Here is a 22820-nt window from a genome sequence, read left to right as displayed (position 1 = left end):
GCCAGCTAAGTCAGTGTTTACATGCCAAATGTTCTGTCCAACTTCATCACAGTCCCCTTACTCAACTTTTGTTGAGTAAATGCAGTTTAAGCTTCAGAAGGGCTGTTTCCAGAGCATTCTTGTTTTAGCAGGAATGAATGCAGTTGAAGTTCACTGTCGTTCTTTTTCCCCAACAGGTTCTTAGCATGATAATCAATGCTGCTTACAAGCCTGGAAGGGTACTAAGAGAATTACAACTGGTGGAAGATCCACACTGGAATTTTCAGGAGGAGACGCTGAAGGCAAAGTAAGTGTTTTCAATTCAGGAAAGTAAGGGTTCTTACACTCCTTAGCCTGCTACTTTGAAACTTGTCGTTTCTCTTTTTGACATAGCCCAGAGAAGTGTAAACAAATGGAGCAATCACCATCATGTATGCTGTAGATTTATTGATGGTTTTGCTTACGCCTTAGGCTTTTAAAATAAAATAGAATTTTGCTTAACAAATACGAGCAAGTATTTCGAGCAAGTGTTTGGATGAGGAACTATTCTTGTTTTAAAGTTTTTCGGTGAAACCCAGTACATACAAAATACACCTAATGGAAATGAAAGTAGGAAGATTTACAAAAACCTCCATGCTACTAACATCCTTCTTAACAACTGAGAAACAGCCCAGTACCAGCATATCAGGCAGTGTTTCTGCAGAATTGGCACTCATTTCCATGTTACCAAACTGATCAGAGCTTTTATTCAATCTAGCCCGATACAATCAAAACAGACACAGTGAGATCAGCCTGCTGTACGGTAAAGGCAATGAGTCCCCTATTATATCAGCTGTGGCAGTGAGTTTCTTAGCAAAATCTTAGACAGCAGCTTATAATGAGAAAGTGTCTGTGGGAACTGGGTGTCAAGTATGCTGGATCACAGAGGCGCCTCAGAGCAGCTGCTCATGATGACAAATCCAAGTCAGCAGGACGTTCCTGCTACAATACCATGCGTTGAGTCACCCCTTTGCTTCTGATGTAAAGTGACAGTCTTTTTAGATCTTGACAACTTAGCTGTTTTCTTTGGTGCAAATGGGAGGAGAGCAAGCTGGCTTCTTCCCACTTAGCTAAAGGCTAAATGTTTCCTGCCATGAATAAATTAACTCAGGAGGGGAGACCTTCATCCTATAGTCTTGGTTGTGATCACAGAATTATGCTATTTCAAGAGTGTTTTCAGGAAGAAAGGCTGTAGGTTGTTTGCAGGGCCTTGGGAGTGCTGTCACTGAGCACCTGGGTACTTGATAATATTCCTATAATTCTAATATTCTTTAGACCAGGCTTTTCCTGGTGACCCAGAGGTTAAGTCTCAGCACTGTCACTGCTATTGCCAGAGTTTGATCCCAGCCAGGAAGTTTATTCACATGGTGCAGCAGACTTCTCCTGACATGACCGCTGCTCCCCTCAACAGTGTATTTCAATAGATCCACTGGTTCTGCTCCCCACCCTGTCTCTGATGAATCCTTTCACCACTACATCCAGATGTCTGGTCTACACACAAAAATAAAGAAAAAAATTTAAAAAATAAAGAATAAAGTGCCATTTACATGGGTAGAGGTACCGTTGCAGAGCTTCTGATCTGTAAATAGAAGAAAAGTGAACACTGTTGGCTGTTGTTGTACTTCAGTGAATTTTTTTCCTTACTTGTCAACCAACTGAAACTTTTGTGCTAGAACAAAATGTTTGCAATATTTGGACACAGTACAAGAAAGGCTGCCACATTGTGAATCTGCAACATTTATTGAACGATAAAACTGTAGTAGTTATCGAACTGAAGGGGAAATGGATTTTAATGTAGTTTATTTCAGCAGTTCTGGAAGAGGAAATTCTTTCTTTATGATGAATTGGAGTGTACTAAATTGACCTACATTAGTTTAAATTTTAGGAGAAAGAATTTAGGCTATACCTTAGGGGGATTAAAAATAAAAAAATTCCCAACTCTGTCTATCTAGAGATTTTTAAATATGTTTTCCTACATATTATAGAACCTTTTTAAGGGAAAAAATAAAGACTTGAACTTTTCTTTAAATGGTTTCTGAGATAATCTCTATGAAAACCAGGTGGAGGCTTAATAGAATTTCCCAGTCCTTTGTTACAGTTATTCAGAATATTTAAAGAGGAAATATCCTGATATAATTTCTAGTGAATTAGACTTCATTATCTTGTAAGCAGAAGTGAGGGGATCAAGTCAAATCTTTACTTTCAGGTGAGTCATGTTCAGCTCTATGGAAATTACCCTTTGGTTTTCTCTTTTTTCATAAGCTATGGCTAATTTTATATGTATTCGTATTTCTACTTTTTTATTTTGGCTCTTTACTCATGTCCATATTTTGTGTACAGTAAAATACATTGTTTGGCTATAAAGTAATTTATGAAAACTTGAAAAGACTTTTCCCTGAAAAAGATTTTTTGGCGTTTTTCAGTTGTTCGTTTTTATCTGGCTCAGTCTTATGCCCTTTATTTTCTAGGAAATGTGTACTGTAAACCTAACATGAAATAAGCTTGTGTAAAGAAGGCTGAAGTCTGTTGTGTGTCCTCAAATTAACCAGATTGTGGGTGTAGGTCAAACAGGCAGCTCAGGATGTTCTGAATCAGTTGTGTTCTTTCCTTTAATGCCCAGAATTCCTATAACTTGAAATGCAGGAAATGAAGAGATAGAATTTTTTTTTTAAAAGATTTATTTATTTATGGGCCCTCCCTGGTGGCACAACGGGTTAAAACACTGCACTAAGAAGCTTAAGCCACTTCCGCATGAGTTCGATTCCCACCTGTCCCGGAGGAGATCCGCATGGCGAGGCAGACCTCTCCTGACCGCCCACTGCTCCCCTCAGCAGTGTACTTCATCGATCTGCCTGTTCTGCTCCCCACTCTGTCTCTGGTGAATCCTCTCACCCTCCGCATCTCTGGCCTGTACCCCAGTTCTGTATGCATAAATAAATAAATCTTTTTTAAAGATTTATTTATTTATTTATTTATGCATACAGAACTGGGGTACAGGCCAGAGGTGCAAGGCTGGTGAGAGGATCCACCAGAGACAGAGTGGGGAGCAGAACAGGCATAATGATGAAGTACATTGCTGAGGGGAGCAGCGGGTGGGTCAGGAGAGGTCTACTGCACCATGTGGGTCACCTCTGGGGTGGGGATCGAAGTCATGCTGAAGTGGCTTTTGCCTCTTAATGCTGTGCTATAACCCGCTGTGCTACCAGGGAGGGCCCGAGATAGAAATTTTTGAAGCATTACGGATCTAAAGACTAAAATCCATTGAACCAGTGTATTGGTCAAGTGTGATGACCAAGAAATGTGGACAGGAACTGAAGGCTGTGGTTGGAAGGAAATCCAAATACCTTACTGTGTTGCCAATGACAAGAGTTGACAGGAGCATGTGGGGGCTTCTGCAGGGTTATCAGGATGCCGCCCCCACCCCCTTTTTTGTCCCGTTTATTCTCCTTCAATATTGATATCAGGAGCCTCGTTGCCGACTCTCACAGCCTATCTCTTTGTTAAAAGTTCTAGACATGCATTGTCTTGGTGAGTAATGAGAGACTTGGGCCACACTGAAGTTCTCCCACCTGGATAGGCTGAGAGTTATGATGGATCATTATACACGGGGACGATGTTGTCACTGTTTTATTTAAATTCCAAATCCATTTTGATTTTTCTCAGTTCTTAGCCACTGAAATAGTAGAGATTATTTTTCCACCATTCCTGTTTGTCTGTCTTTCTCCTCCTGCCACGTGTACTCACACATGGAATAAATGTCATAGAAAGATATGGAAAGGCCAGTCACCATTCCTTATTAATATCTGGGCAAAAACTTTCTCTCTACCCTCTTAGGAAACTGGGAAGCTGGGAAAAAACACAAGAGTTTATTGTCACCTGCTTAGAGCTTCTACCTAACTTAGTAGGGAAAAGAGTTTGTGGAGAGGATGATCTCAATGAGAAGAACCATTTAAGTTTTTAGGCAAACAAAAGGAAGATAAGAAAATCTGTGATTGTGTTTATTGTGTTTCTTCTCAGCCATGAAATTCCTCCAAGTAGGGATTTATAGTAGGTTGGTCTCTCTTCTGGGATTATAGCCACACCAAAGAGGGAATTTAGGTAGACCTCTTCTCTCAGAAGTTTCTGCTTTCAGTCAAATAATGGAAGCTCAAAGATTCTCAAAGTACCTCAAATGTTCTTCACTGAAAATAATCTTTATGTCAACTCTGGGATTCTTGTTATGTCCCCACATTGGCAATCAGGAACTTTCCCTTCTCGTTCAAAGTGTGCATCTGAGATTGGTGTCATCTACAATGTCTCCTTAATGCTCAATTTGCAAGACACAAAGACTGCATCTCATGACCAGATTTCTCTGGAACCTCACTAATGCAAAAATGCTTTTAAAAAAAGGAGGAAGAAATCTTTGAACTCTCCCCAGCCAACTCCCCACCACCCCCAAAAGGAACAGGAATTTCCTCTGCAGCTGTTTGAAATGAAGGGGTCTCCCCCTTACCAAATATGTTCCTTACAGCCTCCTCACATCTTTCTGGCTATCTTTGCTATTCATCAGTTCCAGCCGAATGATCTTGCACTTGTTACCTTTTCTCCTTCCTTTTCTTCAGAGATTATTTATAATCTCGGGGAGTTTTCTGCTGTGTACTAGCTTGATTGTCTTTTTCAATATTTTCCTCCCCCCCACCCTCCCCCCCCAAAGAACTTGTAATAGGTGCTTTAAAAACCTTATCTTAGAGTTCACAATAGCCTTGCTGGGCCATTGAATAAATTATATGGTTAAGTGTTTTTCCCTCAGGACTCACACTGACAGGATAAAGTGAGAGGCATTATCCTGTGCTTTTGAGCTTCTCTCTTCACAGATCCTGCTTACAAAATTATGTCATTGGCATTCTGTTTTTAAGCCTTTATGGCAGATCCTTATTTTCGCTCACGGTAAAATCAAGTAATGAAAGGGACTGGGTTTACGGCTTCATAACTTCACCTGGATGCTCAGTGCTGCTGATGGTGCCAGCTGTCTGCATCTCCAAGCCCATCAGAGCCCTTCAGACGGGGCTGCTGACATCTGTCCATTCTTTCTTGGAAGACTGAACAAGGATCACAGTATCAAATGTGTAGCATCCTTGAGAAGATAAATGCAGCTATGCCATTAAACCCCAGCCAGGCAAATCTTATAGCTGCCTTTTGCCTGTATTTCTTGGTAGGTCAATTTTGTTATCTTATGTTTAGCGTCTTTATTAAAAAAGTTGAACAACTGTCCTCATTTATTGACCAACACCTAAACAAACGGTTGTTTTAGGCTGAAGTTGAATGTTCCAAGCAATTTTTCCTCCATGTTTGCATTAATTACTCGTGATCATACTTTCAATTTATTAAAATTTATAAACTTACTGATATCTGCATGAATTCATGGTTCCTGTTTTATTCAGTGGGTGCTCATCTATTGCATATTTGCTTAATTTGGTGCCCCACTTGTCTCAGATCTCACTGGTGGGAGCCACGTCAGGCTTTTTTCTTTTTTTTGGGGGGGGGTCCCTTTGACATTTCTCCATCATTCTTTGAAACTTTATTTTCTGAATCAATGAGATGTCCCCTTGTCTTTTCTCAGCCTAGTCTGCAGTTAGCTATTTCTACAAGGAACTTCAGTTTTCTTGTGATTGTTAGTAGGATTTAGGGCATTGAGGGGAGTGTGTCGAGAGATAGAGGAAAATATTTAGAAAATGAAATCTGATATCAGTCTTTTCACTGCTATTTAGATGCTGCAACTCCTAGGATATCATTGGACAGAGCTAGGGCATTTATGCATGAATAGTGCATACATTCATGTAGATGTCTACACACACACATAAAACACTGCTGCATTTATATTTATGGGGTATCTATTGTTCCAGAGATCTCAAGATCCACCTTCATGTTCCAAGTTTCTCTATAAGGAACCTGGGAGCTGCATATAGTTGCACTCATGACTAACGTGTGTTATAGCACTGTATAAGCATGCAAGATCATAACGAAAAAGGAATTGGGGTCTGGAAGAATCTCCACGAGCAGACTTCCTTATGCTCTCTCTTGTCTCCCAGAGAAGTGCAGACACATGTTTTTTATTGGGAAGTGGGTCAAGCTTTGCATAACAAGTAGCAAAATTCTAGACTCCCAGAAAGAAAACAGGTCAGATACTTGGCACAAACCAATTTTTTTTTTTTAATTTTTTGCCGATAAGTCTAGGCACAATTAACCATCCATATCACTCCCCAAATACAAGTTCCCAAATCCCAAACAAGGTATCCAAACTTGCAGTCAGGTTTTCTAAAAAGAGTAGTTTCAGCCTGGACCTTAGACGCTCTCTGGACACTTGTGAATGAACTCGGGCTCCTGCTCCAGACTGGACACTGCAGGGTTCCTTCGAGTCTTTTCCTTTCTGAAAATCACAGCACCGTGTCTGACCGTGGGAACCTGGCTCACACTCATCAGTCTGTTTATTTGATCAATCTTGTCTCTTTGTTCTTCTCCTCACTCGACTGGTGTGCCAACATTCAGGGCCAGATCTCCCCATCCCACCTGTATCGGGCTGTCTCTGGGTGCAGATACCCTTGTCTGCACAGTACCCAGTGGCCAGTGCAGGGGGCCGCCATGCTGCCCTTCCTCACCCACTACAGGTCTGCTTCCTTCCCAGTGAAACTTAATGAAGGCAGCTTCTTGGCACCAACGCCTGTGGAAAAGAAAGGATAGAGCTGGCTTGATAGGGAATGATCCAGCACAGTCACAGCCCAGCTCTGGAGTTCAAATGGCTCCCCATGGGGTGGGTCGCGCAGGACAGGTTTGACCTCTGCCGTGGTAGTCAGGGCCGGTAAGCTGACTGGGGAAAGGAAGGGGCAGGGAGCAGATGGGACAAACCCGAAGGGGCTGACAACTGGAGGCATCTGCCGGCTGCAGCCCCGGCAGCGGGCACAAGTCAGTCTCGGCAGCTACTCACGGCCCACGCATCACCCCTGGAGGCACCTGCAGTTTTCATAAATTCAGATTGGCCTTTCCTATTGTGAGGTGTTTTACTAAAACACTGGCTCCACTGAGTCCTCTCAAGCTCTCCTTTTAGCCTCCCAGGAATGTTTGTTGGCTTTTTTTCTGGCATCCTCTACTGTGCTCCTGAAAGCATCTGCTTGGAAATTTGCACGTCTAGGAACATAAATATCTGTCATTGAGCCCTACTTCCACAGTTTGAATTCTGACCTGCTTTTCTGTTAACATTTCTCCTGCTTTTTGTAGCTTCTGTTATTGTTAAAAGAATTTTAAGAATCTTGATTGATACTGAGCTCTTTAGAAGAGAGACCCCTAGAACCACCACAGTGGTAGGGGTATAAAAAACTGCAGGAGAAAATGTATCCATAAAGTATTTTTATTGTAGATTTTCTAAGATAGTAGTGATAGGCCGCATTCTCAGAGTGCTGTTTTATCATGTGACACAGCAAAAGTAATAAAGCAAGAATCACCCAGAAGTGAACCAGGAGTCCCTCCCCAGGGGCTGGGGACATATTTCTACATCTCGGGTCAATATAGGTCCTGGAAAATCAACAGTGTACAAGGCTGTGGGATTTAAAGCATGATCTTATCTACAAAGAATCACTTTCTAGTTCTTACAACACAGAAAATCAAGCTTGGCACATCAGAGAACTGGAAGAACAAGCACTACAGAGGACATAGGTGTGGAAGACCAGTGAAGGGACATAAAGCTCAATTTTTTCAAGTTAGAATTTACTTTTTTTTTTTTTTTTTGCTGTTGATACCGTAAAAATGATTTAGCCTTTTTTAAAAGGATATAAAAAAATAGGCAAGGTATGAAACTGAATGTCATACCCACAAACTACAAAAGTAAGGACTCCAGATGTTAGCTTCCTTCTTGCACAAATTTCCTGAGCCCTGTTGGGCTTTGTGACGGGTGTTGTACCTGCGTGTACAGGTGTGGCAGAACAGATTTGGCAAAGATGTGGTCATCTCACAAGTGGACAATGTCTGTTTACCTCGGTGGTCTGCCTCCTTGGAGTTTGGTTAGTTTTACAAGTAGCACAAGTTTTATTAGCTTAATCTACCAGTCCCTGGTATTGTTCTGGAAAATAAATTGTTAGTTTTCACCTTGTCAGTTAGGATATCGGGGACATTACACCCAGTGAGTGAGGGTGTCACTGAACAAGTACTGCTACTTTGACACCATAATAAGCTCTTTTCAGTACCTTCAGTAAAGTGTGGCGTAAATACAGACCTATGATCTGTGGTCAACCAAAACGTCTTAATTATTTCATACTCATAGCATTAAAAAAATATATTAAAAGGTGATTCTAACTTATTTCTGAGTAGGCCTCTTTTCCACCAGGTATTATTTACATCACTATGGCCACAATTATTTGGATGAGGTCTTTAGTACCTATTCGTAAAAACAAGAATACATCCAACCTGTTTTCCAGAATGACATCTTCACATCTTTCTTTTTTTTTTTTTTCTCCAAACCTCAAAATGAGCAACAATGGGAATATCTAGATACCAGAAACATCCTCACTCCCTCATGTTGCTTCTTTTCTGTCTGGGAAATACAGAAGTCTTCCTGTAACTGTGAGCACTACAGGGGCTTGCTGTGACGCTAATCCTTTCCCACTGTGCCTCATCTGCTGCCGGGGTTGCTGTGCATTTTGGTTCATTTTTCCCTTTTAAAAGGTGCTCCCACCTTTTCAGCGTGACCTGTCACCATTCTGCACAAATATGATTTGCTATATACTGGAGGCCTGGTGGCCACCAATTCGTATGTTGAGACCTAACCCAAAGGTGATGGTACTAGGAAGGTGAGGCCTCAATGAGTAATTAAATCACAAGGGGAGCCTGCTTGGTGGGAATAGTGTTCTTATAAAAGACTCCAGAGAGCTCCTTCCGCCCCTTTCTGTCATGTGAGGTCACTGTGAGAAGATGGTGTCTGTGAGCCAGCAAAGTTCCTCACCAGATGTGGACCCTGCCAGCACCTTGATCTGGAACTTCCGGCCTCCAGAGCTGTGAGGGACACATTTCTGTTGCTTATAAGTTGCTCAGTTTATGGTACCTTGTACGGCAACTGGAGCCAACTAAGATGCCATGTATGAGTAATGGAAATAGCCCCCTTTCAGCAATGTGATACACAGTCTTGATAAAGACAACATTGCCATTGATCAGAATTTGCATGGTCTTCATGGCAGAATTGTGATTCTGCAAGCACTCCTCTTTTTCAAAAATTAAATATTATAGTGGCAAGAAAAGGTACTCTGTATTTTCTTAACTTTATTTTGAGGCTCATAGCATACTGCTAATACTTGATGTTAAATTACGTAGAGCACAATGAGAGAGTGCTGAACAGAATTTTTTATTGCACTTACTGTTTCATCACGGCTGTGACATACGTTATGTGTGAGATGGGGATATTCTTTAAACAGACATTTTTTGTGAGCCCTTAAGGGGATGATAAAAGCGCCTTTCATGGAAATCACACACAACCTGCTTTGTTGATAGGGAATAAAGGGGCTTCTTTGGAATATGCTGGACAGATAGGGCTGAGTGACAGTGCTTTTGTGTCTTTCCTTTTCCTTGTTTCTAGGTACAGAGGCAAAACATACAGGGCTGTGGCCAAGATTGTACGGACGTCTGACCAAGTAGCAGATTTCTGCCGGCGAGTCTGTGCCAAGCTGGAGTGCTGTCCAAATCTGTTCAGTCCTGTGCTTATTTCTGAAAACTGTCCAGAGAACTGCTCCATTCATACCAAAACCAAATACAGTAAGTAAAGTAGTGAAGAGGACCCTGGCCCTGGGCTTGCATGGCAGGGTTACGATGCACTCAGTATGTTTTTAAACTTCTGAGTACTTTTCACAGGCATGCTGTGGAAGGAGTGTTAGAAACTTCTTCCTGGCATAGTGTAAGGAAGGGGCGGATGGCTAAAACAGGGTGCATTGTCACTGGTAAGAGTTAGTAAAGCAGAAGTGAGAGTGTAGCTGCTGACACAAAAATGGTCCTTTGCCGTGGCTAATCACCAGAACAACTCAGTCGGGGTCCTTACACTGAGGAAATATATCAGTCCTTTCTTTGCTCTTCTCTTCAGGGGGTGCGCTTGGGGGTGCTGGGAGTGGGGCAGGGAGAGCACCTCTTTGTCATTAACCAGCTCCCTCTGCTTACTTCACTTTGCTCACACCTCTCCAGTAGAGGTTTTGATGGAGTTCAGAAACAGGTGTCATTGCCTTTACTCCTAACTGCCCTCACCTCTTCACCTGGGCTTTTAAAATATATTTATTTGTTTGTTTATTTTTTACATAATTCTTCATTTTGTGCATTTTTTCATCTTGGTTGTAATTCCCGTGGACTTCCCACCATGTGCCATCACCATAGACCCATGTGCTCCTCCCACCCCAGTTTTGATCCTGTTCTCCTCTCCACCCCCCGTTAAATGTCTCTGGTTTATAGTTTTTCATTGTTTTTCATCTTTATTACAATTGCCTTTCCCCCCAACCCCCAATCCATTATACTCCTCTATGAGTGAAACCACCCGGTATTTTTCTTTTTCTTTTTGGCTTATTTCAGTAAGCATGATCCCTTCCAGCTCCATCCATGTTGCTGCAATGGCAGGGACTTTTTCTTTTTGTTTGCTGGGTAATATTCCATTGTGTATATATGTACCACATCTTCTTGATCCAGTCATCTATTTTTGGGCATTTGGTGTTGCTTTCACATCTTCCCTATTATAAGTAGAACAGCAGTAAACATAGGGGTGCATTCACCTGGGGGTTCACCCACTCCCTGAGCTCTGATGTCTTCCCTGTAGGGACCCTTCCCGCTCCTTAGCACTTCCTTCTTTGTTCCCATCTCGTGTGCAGACCTCTGCTTCCTCATGTTGGCTTCTCTCAAGAAGGGAGAAGTCCTTCCTTTATTCTGATTTTTCTTAATATTTATTTTTATTTACACATACAAGAGCTGGGGTGTAGTCCAAAAGTGGCGGGGGCGGGGTAGGGGACATTGAGAAGATTCCCCAGAGACAGAGTGGGGGGCAGAACAGGCAGATGTACTGAAACACACTGCTGAGGGGAGCAGCAGGCAAGACAGCTGTGCCCCGTGGTCAGCTCCCTGGCCAACGATCAAACTCATGCTGCAGTGGCTTTGCAGAGCTTCACAGTGCTAAGACTTAACCCACTGTGCCACCAGGGAGGCCCCATTATATTCTGATTTTCACCTCCAGGCACCTTAGCCCCTCCAGATACCTCCTCTTCAGGTATCTCCAACTCTGAGAATGCTCTCTCTGATCCCTGCCTTCTGCTCTTTCTGTGATTCCCCTTGGATAGCTCTAAACCAAGAACTGACTTCCAGGTCATAGTCACTGCCAGCTTTCTCTGCTGTCAATGTCCAGGCAGCTGCTAGGGTCTCTGAGTCTCCACTAGTTGGAATTTTTCAGTGTATCTGTGAGAACCAGGGATCTGAAAGACTTGGACCCCGAGAGTGTGAATTTCCTTCTGTTTTAGATACATTAAAAAAAATCTGTTTTCTGGTTGGCCCCTGTTTGAAGTCAGTGGCCATCTCTGTTACAATGAACCCTATTTCACTCTGCTTAACAAGGTCCCTTGTTGAGGAACTGGGTTTGTTGGCACATTTGACAAAATGTGAAGAACTCATTTCCCCATCACATCACCTTTCACCAGAGCAGGCTGTTCAGTAAGATGTAGCTGCCCCCGCCTCAGAAAGGACTTGAATGAACTTGGTACCTTTAGGATGTGGGGAGGAGAGGGGGAGAGGCATGTCGTTACAACTCAGACACAATTGACATGAACATGAAGGTTTTTCTGGTCTGGTTTTCTAAGACTTGGAAAGCCTGAGGACCCTTGCAGTCATGTTTTGCTACTGAGTAAACTGCAGGGCTGGAGTGGGTGGAAGCAAAGGCTGTGGTGCCCTGGCTCTTTCGAAGGCGCAAGGAACGTGCCTCACCTTTGGCTGCCTTTGGTAAAACCAGCTCTGATTTCTAGCATCGTGCCCCTAAAACAACCAGACAGTGCCAGACCTGAATACCTCTTGGGCCTTTGGGCATGAACAGTGCTTCTTCCTTGGCACCAGAGATCATGTGCCGCAGCACAGTGCTACCTGGGGGTGTGGTCCCCCCAGGTGTGCAGATGGTGTATTGCTTCAAGTTCTGTTAGCACTTTCCCGCCTCAGGAGTTGGCGAGAATCTGCAGATACTGTGACAGCTGGTGTAGCTTCTGTGGCTTATATGGTTGCAGTTATTAGGTTTCTCAAAAGTTTTTCAAACTTTCATCCTCATGGACCAAAATCAGGCGAGAGCTATCAGAATTTCTCCTCAATGCAAACTGCACTGCTTAGTACTTTGGTTTCATTTTGCCTATAAGGAGGCTAGGTGCAGAGGCCTGTGGACTCCCCATCTGGACAGTGGGCGCCATGCCCCATCGCAGGGTGGGGGCAGCTGCTCACACCTTGTTGCAGTGCATGTTGCTGACTGTCTTTTGGCCTCCTCCAGCCACGGTGCTGGTCCTGTGCTCCATTTGCTCATTTTCTGCTATAGCAGGAGTCACGTACAAGGCATTGAGGCCTTGGTTAATGATTAAGCTGTCTTGAGCATCATCATAATTGAAAACTGGTTCTTTCATGGTGGTTTTAATTTGTTGATTATACATTCATTTTATAAAATCAGTTTATTACAAGTTGGTCATTTTCTAACTAGCAAATTCAGGAGCAGTGAAAGTCTCTACTGAATCAAAAGGAATGAAGTATATACTTGTGCAGTAGGTAAGACACACAGCAGAATGGAGGAGTTATTCCACTGTTTTGGCCCGTGTGCCCAGCAGCAAAAACTGGGGCTCTCCTGAGTGGGTGTTCCTCGTGCTTGTTGCCTCCTTCCTCTCCAGGAGTCAGACTTGGGAGCCGCTGACAGAGCCCCCCCATGGGAGGTAACTGCTCCCACTGTTTGCAGTAGTGGGGCAGGAAAGGGGTGCAGAGACAAAGTCCTATAAGAACTGTAGGTATATTTGACTCATTCTCTGTGTTAGTCAGTTTCGGCTGCCAAAATAAAACACCACAGACTGGACATAGGCACTTATTTCTTGAATTTCTGAAAGTTAAAAGTGCAAGACCGAGGTGCTCAGCCAGATGGGGGTCTCCTTGACCTCTAGGCAACCGTCCTCTCACTGTGTCTGCCTCACACGGCTGTCCCTTTGTGCTGGAACATCGGGGAGTCCTCTTCTGCTTACAGAGACACCAGTCCTGACCACCTGGAACCTTACTTGGCCCCCTAAAAGCCCCACTTCCAAATACAGTCATGTTGGGGATTTCAGCTTAAACCCTTGGATTTGGGGGTGGGAGGGAACACAGTTCAGGTCTGTCCATAATATTGGACAGTGTTTGCTCTCAGTGGAGCTGTAACTTGGAATTATTTTCTGAGATATCTGTGAGATGTCAAATTTTTTAAATTATTTTCTGAGATATCTGTGAGATGTCAAATTTTTTTAATTCCAAGTAGAAGAATGATCTCTCTCTCTCTCTCTCTCTCTCTCTCTCTTCTGATTTTCATCTCATCCTCTTCCTCTTGTCTCTCTGCTCTCTTCCTCTATGTGGATAATCTTTTAACAAAAGTTTTCATCTTCTCTCCCTTTGTAGCCTATTATTATGGGAAGAGAAAGAAGATCATCAAACCCCCAATTGGGGAAAGCAACATAGAGAGCGGACACCCTAAGCCAGCCAGACGGAGGAAACGGCGGAAATCCATTTTTGTTCAGAAGAAGCGGCGGTCTTCTACTGTGGACTTTGCAGCGGGCTCTGGGGAGGTAAGTGCTACCCAAAAGCACCTTCTACTATTCACCTGGGATGCAGGGCCCTGGCTGGTGGTTAGGCCCAGCTTTGATGCTAATGGTTAGAAACATGACACACCAGTAACACCCCCCTCCTTGTGTGCGGAAGACAATTTAGCACGCAGCTGCTCCAGCTAGGAAGGGCCGTTGTCTAGCCTGTCAGAGGTCTGTGTGGACAAACTCGGAAGGTGGTTTGTGCAGGCCTCCCCGGTCAGGAAAGGAGGCAGGCTTCATACCTAGCCTGCCACTAAGCTGTAGGTGCCCCCATGCTTCCAAAGGCCCCTGCTGTCTGCCTCGCTCAGCACTTTCCCTTCTTCTAGGAAAGTGAAGAAGAGGACGCCGATGCCATGGAGGAGGACACTGGCAGTGAAGAGACTGGCTCCGAGCTCCGGGATGACCAGACAGACACCTCCTCTGCTGAGGTCCCCTCCGCCCGGCCACGCAGAGCCGTCACACTACGAAGCAGCTCAGAGCCAGAGCGCCGGCCGCCCCTGGAGAGGGTGCGCAGGGGGCGCAAAACACAGCCCCCCACCAGTGCCCAGGGTGGTGACAAGGGCGACAAGGGGCCGGTGGCCGGCCACGACACAGCTGAGGTACAGCCTGAGCGCATGGGAGCTGGCTTGTCTGGTGTGGCCTGCACGCAGAGTATGTTTAAAAAGAAGATCCATTAGAGCTGGGGTGGGGCCTCAATTTGAGGACCCTTGTTTAAATATTAAAACTAATACCGCAGCTTGGATCTTGAGTCACGGACCAAGGGCTTAGTGGGTCAGCATGAGAAAGGGCTCTGGGAGAAGAAAAGCACCTCTTTGTCCGGAAGGCTTAAAAGTCACAAATTCTTGTCAGGAAAACAGATTATGTCTTCCTGGGCTCTTCATAGGCTACTTCTGTGATGTGTCCTATTAAATGTCACTTGGGTCTCCCCTAAATTTCCAGCAGCATATGATCAGCTGAAAGATCATCAGTGTGGTGTCACAAAATTAAATTGGGGGTGCTGAGACGACACCGGCCCATTCTGCATTTGTGTGTGTCCCTGATCACTCCTACTGTTCAGACATGTGCCACTAAAAAGCAGGTCTGCCCCTCCTTGATGGCACAGCAGGTTAGGGTGCAAGCTGGTTGCAGCCGCTTCAGTGCGAGTTCAATCCCTGACCCCGGAGGTGACCCACATGGTGTGGCAGACCTCTCCTGATCTGCCGCTGCTCCCCTCAGCAGTGTGCTTCGTCAGTCTGCCTGCTCACTCCCCACCCTATATCTGGTGAAGCCTCTCCCTGCCCCTGAACTCAGCCCTGCACTCCAATTCTGTATGTATAAATAAATAAATCTTTAAACAGAAAAAAGAGAGGAAGAGAAGCAGACCTAGCTTTCTTGTATGTGAGCTGCAAGAGTGACTGCAGGCAAAGTCATGATCCTCTTAGTTGCTAAGAAAGTTCTAGAGCTTGAAGGTGAGAGACCACAGGGAGGCTCAGGCCTAGGGTTTAGAAAGGGTCCTGCACAACTCCATGACAGCGTGACCTCCTGTTTCCTTCCCTCTGCAGGAAATAAAGCAAGAGGAAGAGGAGAGACTCATTCTGGACAGCAACCCTTTGGAGTGGACAGTGACCGACGTGGTGAGGTTCATTAAACTGACAGACTGTGCCCCCTTGGCCAAAATATTTCAGGAACAGGTAAGCAGATTCTGTTACCTGTTGGCTATTTTATGTTATGGGGCCTGGGTCTCTGGTACCCTCTGCTTTAGCTGGCTTATTGTGGCTCGGCACAGACTAGAGGAAAGTCACTTCCTTCTTCCTTCCTGCTGCATTGGGGGGCAGGGTTGTTGTGTGCTGGCTCCCTAAGCAGTTCCCGTTGAACTTCCTGGGAGGGTCTTTGCTAGCAGGTGGAGGTCTCACCTCTCTTCTTCGTCTTCTCAGATTTACCCCTTATATGGGGGTTGAGGGCCTGATGCCATCTGCCAGGCTTGAAGTCAATGGCCTCTGCTGGCCATTGCTGGAATACAGGGAGAGGGCCCATGTCCTGCAGTGGATTTCCAGGTCCTTTGACTGGGGAGAGTAGACTTTCCTTAAACATCTTTTTGTCCATATCATTAGTATGTCATGGTTGCCAGCTTCTTTTAGCAATAAGCCTTGTCAGTAAGGAGCAAACCAAAAATACCCAAAGACCTCATGTCATAGGCTGGGTCCTTAAGTTCCTAGCCTTCTCTCCATTTATCAGTCCTTTTTGTGTCTATTTTATAACATCCAGACCTTTTAGTATCCACAAACTAGGAATAGGGAAAAGTATAACATCTTGTCTTAAAGAAGTGGAAGGCCTTGGTCCAATTGTGTTTTATTTCATGCTACTTTCAGCTCAATTTTTGTACTTTCTTTCTAAAATATTTTAAAACCTTTGGTGTGTGAGGTACTCAGTAAGGAGTAGATAGATGTGAGCACAACTGATATAAATTATGCCTTGAGGAATTTTTAATGAACCAGATTATAATTAACTAAATGTTAGACATGTTCTGATATGCTGTAAGAAAGAGGAACTTTTATTTTCATTTTCCTTTAAGTTAATATGAAAACACAATTCCCCTCTGTAAACACAGTCCACCTTGCAAACAGATTTCTTACTGGTCTTGAATTTAAAAATGCAAGTTTGAGCCTATGATTCTGGCTGCTGGTGTTTGCTTAATTTGTTGAAATTCCTTGCATTGTCTCACAATGTAAATACCTATTTTTCAAGACCTTCTGTTGTTAAAATATACTATGTCCCATATAACAAATGTAAGCTGTGTTTATTCAGTTTTTTTTTTTTTTTTTTTTTGAGATTATACCAATGAAAGGACAAGAGTTTTTCCCACCTAGATTCCAGCTGGCTGCAGAAGCTCATGATTGTGTGAACGCTGAGAAGTCAGCAGTCATGAGCTGATACCAATTATAAGTTTCTAGCAATAGTAAGAAAGTGAAACCAAAGCTGATTTGGGGGGAAAAGGCTAAACTACTATTTATATTTTTTCCCTTAATTGTGCTTCTAAGCTCAATTTATAACAGTAGCTAGAAATCCTCTTACCTTCCCACACTCAGATTTCTAAGAAGTGAGTGTTCTTTGCATGGCCCCACTTCTGGGTAGAGCAATGTCCGCTTCCCCTACCTTCAGCTGCCCTTCTCACATCAGTTAAAAGCTGGGTCCTGGCCCTCTCTGGTGGTGCAGCAGGTTAAAGCAAGCATTAAGAAGCTAAAGCCACTGTAGCATGAGTTCGATCCCTGACTGCCCCGGAGGTTGATCCACATGGCGTGGCAGACCTCTCCTTACCTGCCCGCTGCTCCCCTCAGCAGTGTACTTCGTTGATCTGCCTGTTCTGCTCCCCACTCTGTCCCTGGTGAATCCTCTCACCACTCCTGCCCATCTGGCCTGTACCCCAGTTCTGTATGCATAAATAAATAAATCTTAAAAAAAAAAAGCTGGGTCCTACACACCTATTTATTTCTCACATAGAGAAGAAAATAGGTAGACTTTAATTGAAAATGGCCTTATTCCCACTTAATTTTAAATTTCACATTAGACCATTTTACCTGTTGTAATAAAGCGCGTTCCCCACTGGGCTCAGGAGTGCACAAGCACTTGAGTCCTTTACTGTTCAATCAGACCTTGAATTACTAATTTTTACTAATTTGTTCTAGCATCTGTATGCCCACTTGCCACAGTCCTGAGTTGGGAGGCCTCCAGCAGGTCACTGCAGGTGTCACGTGAGCTCTTAGATGAGCTAGAAGGAGCCCATGGTGTTACTCACTTCCTGTGAGAGAGATCGTGGGGCTTGCACTGATAATCACTCCATGCGCTCATTCTTCTGGATGTTATGAATTCAGAGACTATTGTAACACCAGGAGCATTTATAAAAATTATAAACTCTTCATTACTGGAACACATGCCTTTTAATTCTGAAATAGTATGGCAACTGCTTTAAAAATCTGTACTCTGTAATTTCATGCTGCAGATATGCACATTATAACGAACAAAAAGTCCACAAAGAGCTAAATAAAATTCCTACTTATTCACAATTTTTAAAAAAGATTGATTTATTTATGCATACAAGAACTGGGGTACAGGCCAGAGGTATGGAGGGTGAGAGGATCCACCAGAGACAGGGTGGGGAGCAGAACAGGCAGATTGTTGAAATACACTGCTGAGGGGAGCAGCAGGCAGGTCAGGAGAGGTCTGCTGCGCCATGTGGGTCACTCCCTGGCGGGGGATCAAACTGGTACTACAGTGGCTGCGGAGAGCTTCATAGTGCTGTGTTTTAACCCATTATGCCACCAGGGAGGGCCCCTTATTTACCATTTATGAACAGATCCATACAATAAACAGACTACTCAAATTAGTGATTTACTTTTGATAAAAAAAAAAAAAACTTCAACATCGTTTACAAGTTTAGTTTCCATTTCCATTTAGACTCTTCCACCTCTACCTTTGTAGGCCTGAGAATTCCTGTTAAGGAACTACAAGTCCTAATCTGATTTCTACATCAAAATTAATTTCATTTTGCCATGACGCTAAGCATATTTTTCATGTTACATTTCATTTCTTAAAGATAAGCAGTCCACTTACTGCAGTTCTGTTTCACAAAAGCATCTTGCCAGCAGAACTGAATTACATAGGAGCATATTTATAAAACTTGTATTAGCTGTGAGATCTGTAACTACATAATCAATGAAATAAGTAATTTTCCCCCAACCAAAGCTACCTCTGAGCAGCTGTTGGTGGGGTTCCCTACTCCTCGTGTGTCTGTCACTGGCCTCATTTTGCTGCTCTGCTCCCATCTTGCCCTCCCGCCCTGATGTGGAACAAGGAGTGTGGCTGAGGGTTACATGCCACCTGCAGCATAAACGAGAATCAGGAGGTGCATGTCCTGCGACCCTTGTCTTGTCACTGAGCTCTGCCACTGTTCATACTCATCACCGACTGTTGATGATCAGGCTGCTAAACCTAGAGCTTTTCAGACAGAAAGAGCCCTGGGGGTGTGGAAATCAGAGGTGTGGCTTTATTCTTGGCAGACTCTAGGCTGCAAAATGATAACATCTGGAGAGAAGATGGTAGATGAGTTGAGAACCCTTAGTTTGCTCACTGACAGCCCCTCCCCCCACTTTAGTTATTGGTCAGTTCTTCCCAGATAAAAAGCATGATGAAAGTTCTCTCTAACTAATCCAGTGGTTTAGCTTTAATCTAATCCCCAGCCTCTTAGTGTTCATCTCATCCAGCTGCTCTGTTCCTCCTCAGTTCTGTAGTTGCAGATAAAGGGCTTCGACCTGAGCCACTGTGAATCCCACATCCAACCCCTTCTTAAGAGGTGAAGTTCAAAGACATGGACTCGATTCCATCCACTTCAGGTTGCTCATACCTGAGAGCCACGCCACAGAGCATAGACTGCCCCCAACCTTGATCCATCTGCCCCCCCAGCCATGACTTCAAAACCAAGGTCCCTTGTGAGCCAACTCTTTTACCATTGCTGCCGACTGAGCAGAAAGAGGGAGGGCTGAGGAGGGGGCAAGAGGAGACTGATCTGATAGAGGCCAGAGAATGCCAGCCTGGGGCTCCTGGGGCCCTCAGAGGTTTGCCATGTAACTGTGTGACTTTCCCAAACCCTGCTGGCTTTGGAGGCCTGCCTGTGCGTTCTTTCTTGGGATGTGATGCAATGAACTCAGGGCTTAGTGAGGATGTACAGAACAGGATGCTTTTTTGCGAAAGTTTTGTTGAAACTCCCAAATAGCCTTTATGAAAACATGTTGTGGAATCCGTTTTATTAGTTTATCTCCTGTTTTCAGTGTGTATTCAAGACAAATGTGTTTGCTTGATGATTTGACAAGGTCTTGCCAAGCCTTGCTGGAGACATGGCTTATAGTTGCATGGAGCATACCGAGTGGTCAAGCATAATTAAAACATAATAAATTGCTCTTGCATCGATAATTTTTAGTTAATGCTTAATTTTTATTGCTGCTGTGTTTATTTGGGAAAAGTGCCTTTTAAAGTTGATCATATGATACATTGTGTTTATTAATATTATCAATCCTCTCGAGGCCCACACTTATGCCCATTTTGGGATTTTACTAAACTAACAACCCTTTAGGTTTAAGAAAATACCTATGTGATGTTACTTGATATTTTCTCAGATAGTATGCTTGCAGACAGTTACAGGGCTTAAGTTACTGTGGCTTATGGCAGCCCAGGCTGAACTACCTCAACGACTGGCAGAAATTCTGGTGTGCTGTGTTCAGCTTATACTCTCCTTCACCCACTGATCCTTCCCAGTACCTGAAAAGTATCTTGGTTATTATGAGGCCTCAGATATTTCCTCTGCGATTTGAAAACTGGTGAATAGGGAGGGGGGGTTGCAGCTAAATTTAGTATCCCAGCCATCAGTACCCACTTGAATAAGCCTGATTATTATAGGCAGCAAGAAAAGATGGCCAATGGGGTGGTCTTGAAGTTTTGGGGTTAGACACTGAACCCTTTTTCCTGCAGCAAAAGCATTTAATGTTGTTTTAGAGTTATGTTCACTGTGTGAGCCCCCATGTATAGATGCAGAAGAGCTAAGACAAAGCAGTGAAGCAGGAAGCAGGCCTATATAGAGATCACACTCATTTGGGTGATGTCTGTGTGTTGATGTAGGGATGTGTGTGTGTGTGTTCTCGTGTATGGATAAATGCATGTGTTTTCCTTTATGGGGAGCTGTGCTGTGCAGCTGGCTCAGCTCTTTAGCATCTTCTCACCATTCTGATGGTGAAATGTCAGACCTTGGCAGGAGTGGGGGAGAGAAAGAGAGAGACATCAGAGAAGCCAAGATTTTCTTATCAGAAACATTTTGTTAATCAAAGATTGCACAGTCATAAAGCCACATTGGTTTCTCTGCCAGTGCTCTTCAAAGTCAGGCAGCCAGTGGCCCTTCATGCTCTGGGCCCTGGGAGGAAGGCTTGGTGTCGTGCAACCATCCCAGGCTGAGGGCTTCACAGTTGGTTCAGGCAGGTGGAAAAGAATAGACCCTTTAATGCTGAAGCAAGGGCCCAGGTGCACAGTGGGCAGGGAGGCGATTGTCCCACCCCTCACATCTCTGCACTCCCTCTCAAACTTCTCTGGTGTCTCTCTGTCTTCTCCACCACCTCCTGATTTTAGGCGTGAGGCCAACATTGCCCTAAACGCACACCCCTTTCTCTCCATCTTCTCTGCCCACGTGTGCACAGTCCTGGGTGTGCATGCCCAACGCTTATACTCTCCAGTGCTTTATTCACTAACATGATATCACATGTGGGTAATGCAGCCTGGGAGGAAAACAAAGCTGGAGGTGGCAGCTGTAGAGCCTGGTAGTGGGAAGCAAAAAAGAGCCTGAGTAACTGTGTTTTCCTTGCCCTGATGACACTGTCTCTTCTCTAACCTGACTTTATTTCCCCACAGGACATCGATGGCCAAGCACTCCTGTTGCTGACTCTCCCAACGGTGCAAGAGTGCATGGAGCTGAAGCTGGGGCCCGCCATCAAGTTATGCCATCAGATCGAGAGGGTCAAAGTGGCTTTCTATGCCCAGTATGCCAACTGACACGCCCTCCTTGGCGGGTGGCCCGGTCCCTGGTTGAAGCAGTGTCTTGGGGAGGTTCAGGACTGCAGCCTTTCTTTTTCTGGGATACGGGAGATGATACCTACACCAAGTATTGTGGAAAAGTGAAATGCGTAAAGGACCTCCGTCACCCACCAGCCCATTTGTACTCCATGTTTTGAAAGCACACCTGCGTCCCCAGCAGTGACTTCTGGAGAACAAAATAAAATATCATGATGGGATATGGAAGCACATCTTTGTACCGCCACAGCTCACCTTCCTCCCAGACCAGAGCAGACCGCTGCCTTTGAACAGTCTCCTAAACCCAGGCTTGCATTTCCTTTTGAAAGCTAAGATGCCATTGTCTTTGCGGAGGGGACCACGGAGGACACATAGCAGTAGTTTTGTGGTGATCACTCTCAGGCAAGCTGATTGATGCTTCTTTCACACCCACACCCAGTGACTGTGGTGGCTGCTGCCATTTTATCTTGGTGGCATTTCATTCGCAAACACAATTGTAGGCAATGCTATAGGATGTAATTATCCAAAGGTGGCTGGACCTGCCTCTTCTGTCAGAGGTGCCTTTTCAGAAGTATGGGGAGGGTAGTGGGAGGTGGACCACTGTCATGAGACAGTTTTCCTTGAGTGACGGACACCTCGAAAGAGGTGTGGAGAGGTGTGCTATTTGCTGAATTGTGTAATGGAAGAAAAGCTTAATTTTGGAGAGTCAGAGCAGGAAGAGATTTGAGGGGAGCTTTTTAGAAGCCAGCTACATCCCTGTCGAAGGATCACTGTGGCAGAGCTCCTGGGGTGACCTCCTTTGAAGAGCACCCCCTTGGTTCAGCTCAACCCGAACACCCCTCAACTATGTAGGTGAGCCTGCATGTTGCCAGTAAGCAGTGTGACCCACGCTGGGGCTGACATGACTGCTTTTATCCTGGTGTGCCTGATGCCTAAGTCAGTGACTTTGAGCCACTCTGGGCCTCATTCCTGTGAAGCAACAGGTTGGAACACTCAGGATTGAGGCTTGTAAACACACATCCCCTCATGCCCACCCATCTCAGGCTGGCAGGCAAGAGTCCAGCATAGCCGAACAAAGAAAAGTAAACGGAGCTGAAGTGTTTGGCCACAGCTTTGAGTGTGTGATTCCTTTAGCTCACTCTGGTTTGGGTGACATTTCTTGAAGTTGGATATCATGAAGTCAGTTAGTCCTTTCTGGAGAGCTGTGGCGCTGGGGATTGGCTGGTTTTCTGCAGCAGCCACTCACTGGAAGTGCTCGTGTGTGAGTCCATGCTCTCACTCAAACCCAAGCCACTCTCCTGCCGTGGTTGTTGCCCAAACGCCTTTTTAAACTTATGCAAGGAAACGGACTCTTCAGATTGCTCCAGAATGGACGAGGGCAGCAGAGGCTGC

At 44.6% G+C, this 22820-nt stretch overlaps 1 protein-coding gene across 1 annotated transcript in view; it reads left to right on the top strand.

Moving 5' to 3' along the window:
* Nucleotides 1-22126, top strand: part of SFMBT2 (Scm-like with four mbt domains 2) — a 166769-nt gene extending 144643 nt beyond the window's left edge. The window contains exons 15-20 of the mRNA XM_004691230.2: nucleotides 177-286; nucleotides 9614-9789; nucleotides 13660-13826; nucleotides 14171-14443; nucleotides 15386-15514; nucleotides 21270-22126. Of these exons, the coding sequence (XP_004691287.1) occupies nucleotides 177-286; nucleotides 9614-9789; nucleotides 13660-13826; nucleotides 14171-14443; nucleotides 15386-15514; nucleotides 21270-21410 (996 nt within the window). The 3' untranslated portion in view covers nucleotides 21411-22126. The remainder of the gene's footprint in view (nucleotides 1-176; nucleotides 287-9613; nucleotides 9790-13659; nucleotides 13827-14170; nucleotides 14444-15385; nucleotides 15515-21269) is intronic.
* The last annotated feature ends 694 nt before the right edge of the window (nucleotides 22127-22820 follow it).

Source organism: Condylura cristata, unplaced genomic scaffold (assembly GCF_000260355.1).
Source record: "Condylura cristata isolate star-nosed mole 26May11 unplaced genomic scaffold, ConCri1.0 scaffold00030, whole genome shotgun sequence".
NCBI lineage: Eukaryota > Metazoa > Chordata > Mammalia > Eulipotyphla > Talpidae > Condylura > Condylura cristata.
This window is presented reverse-complemented; position numbering and strand designations above follow the sequence as displayed.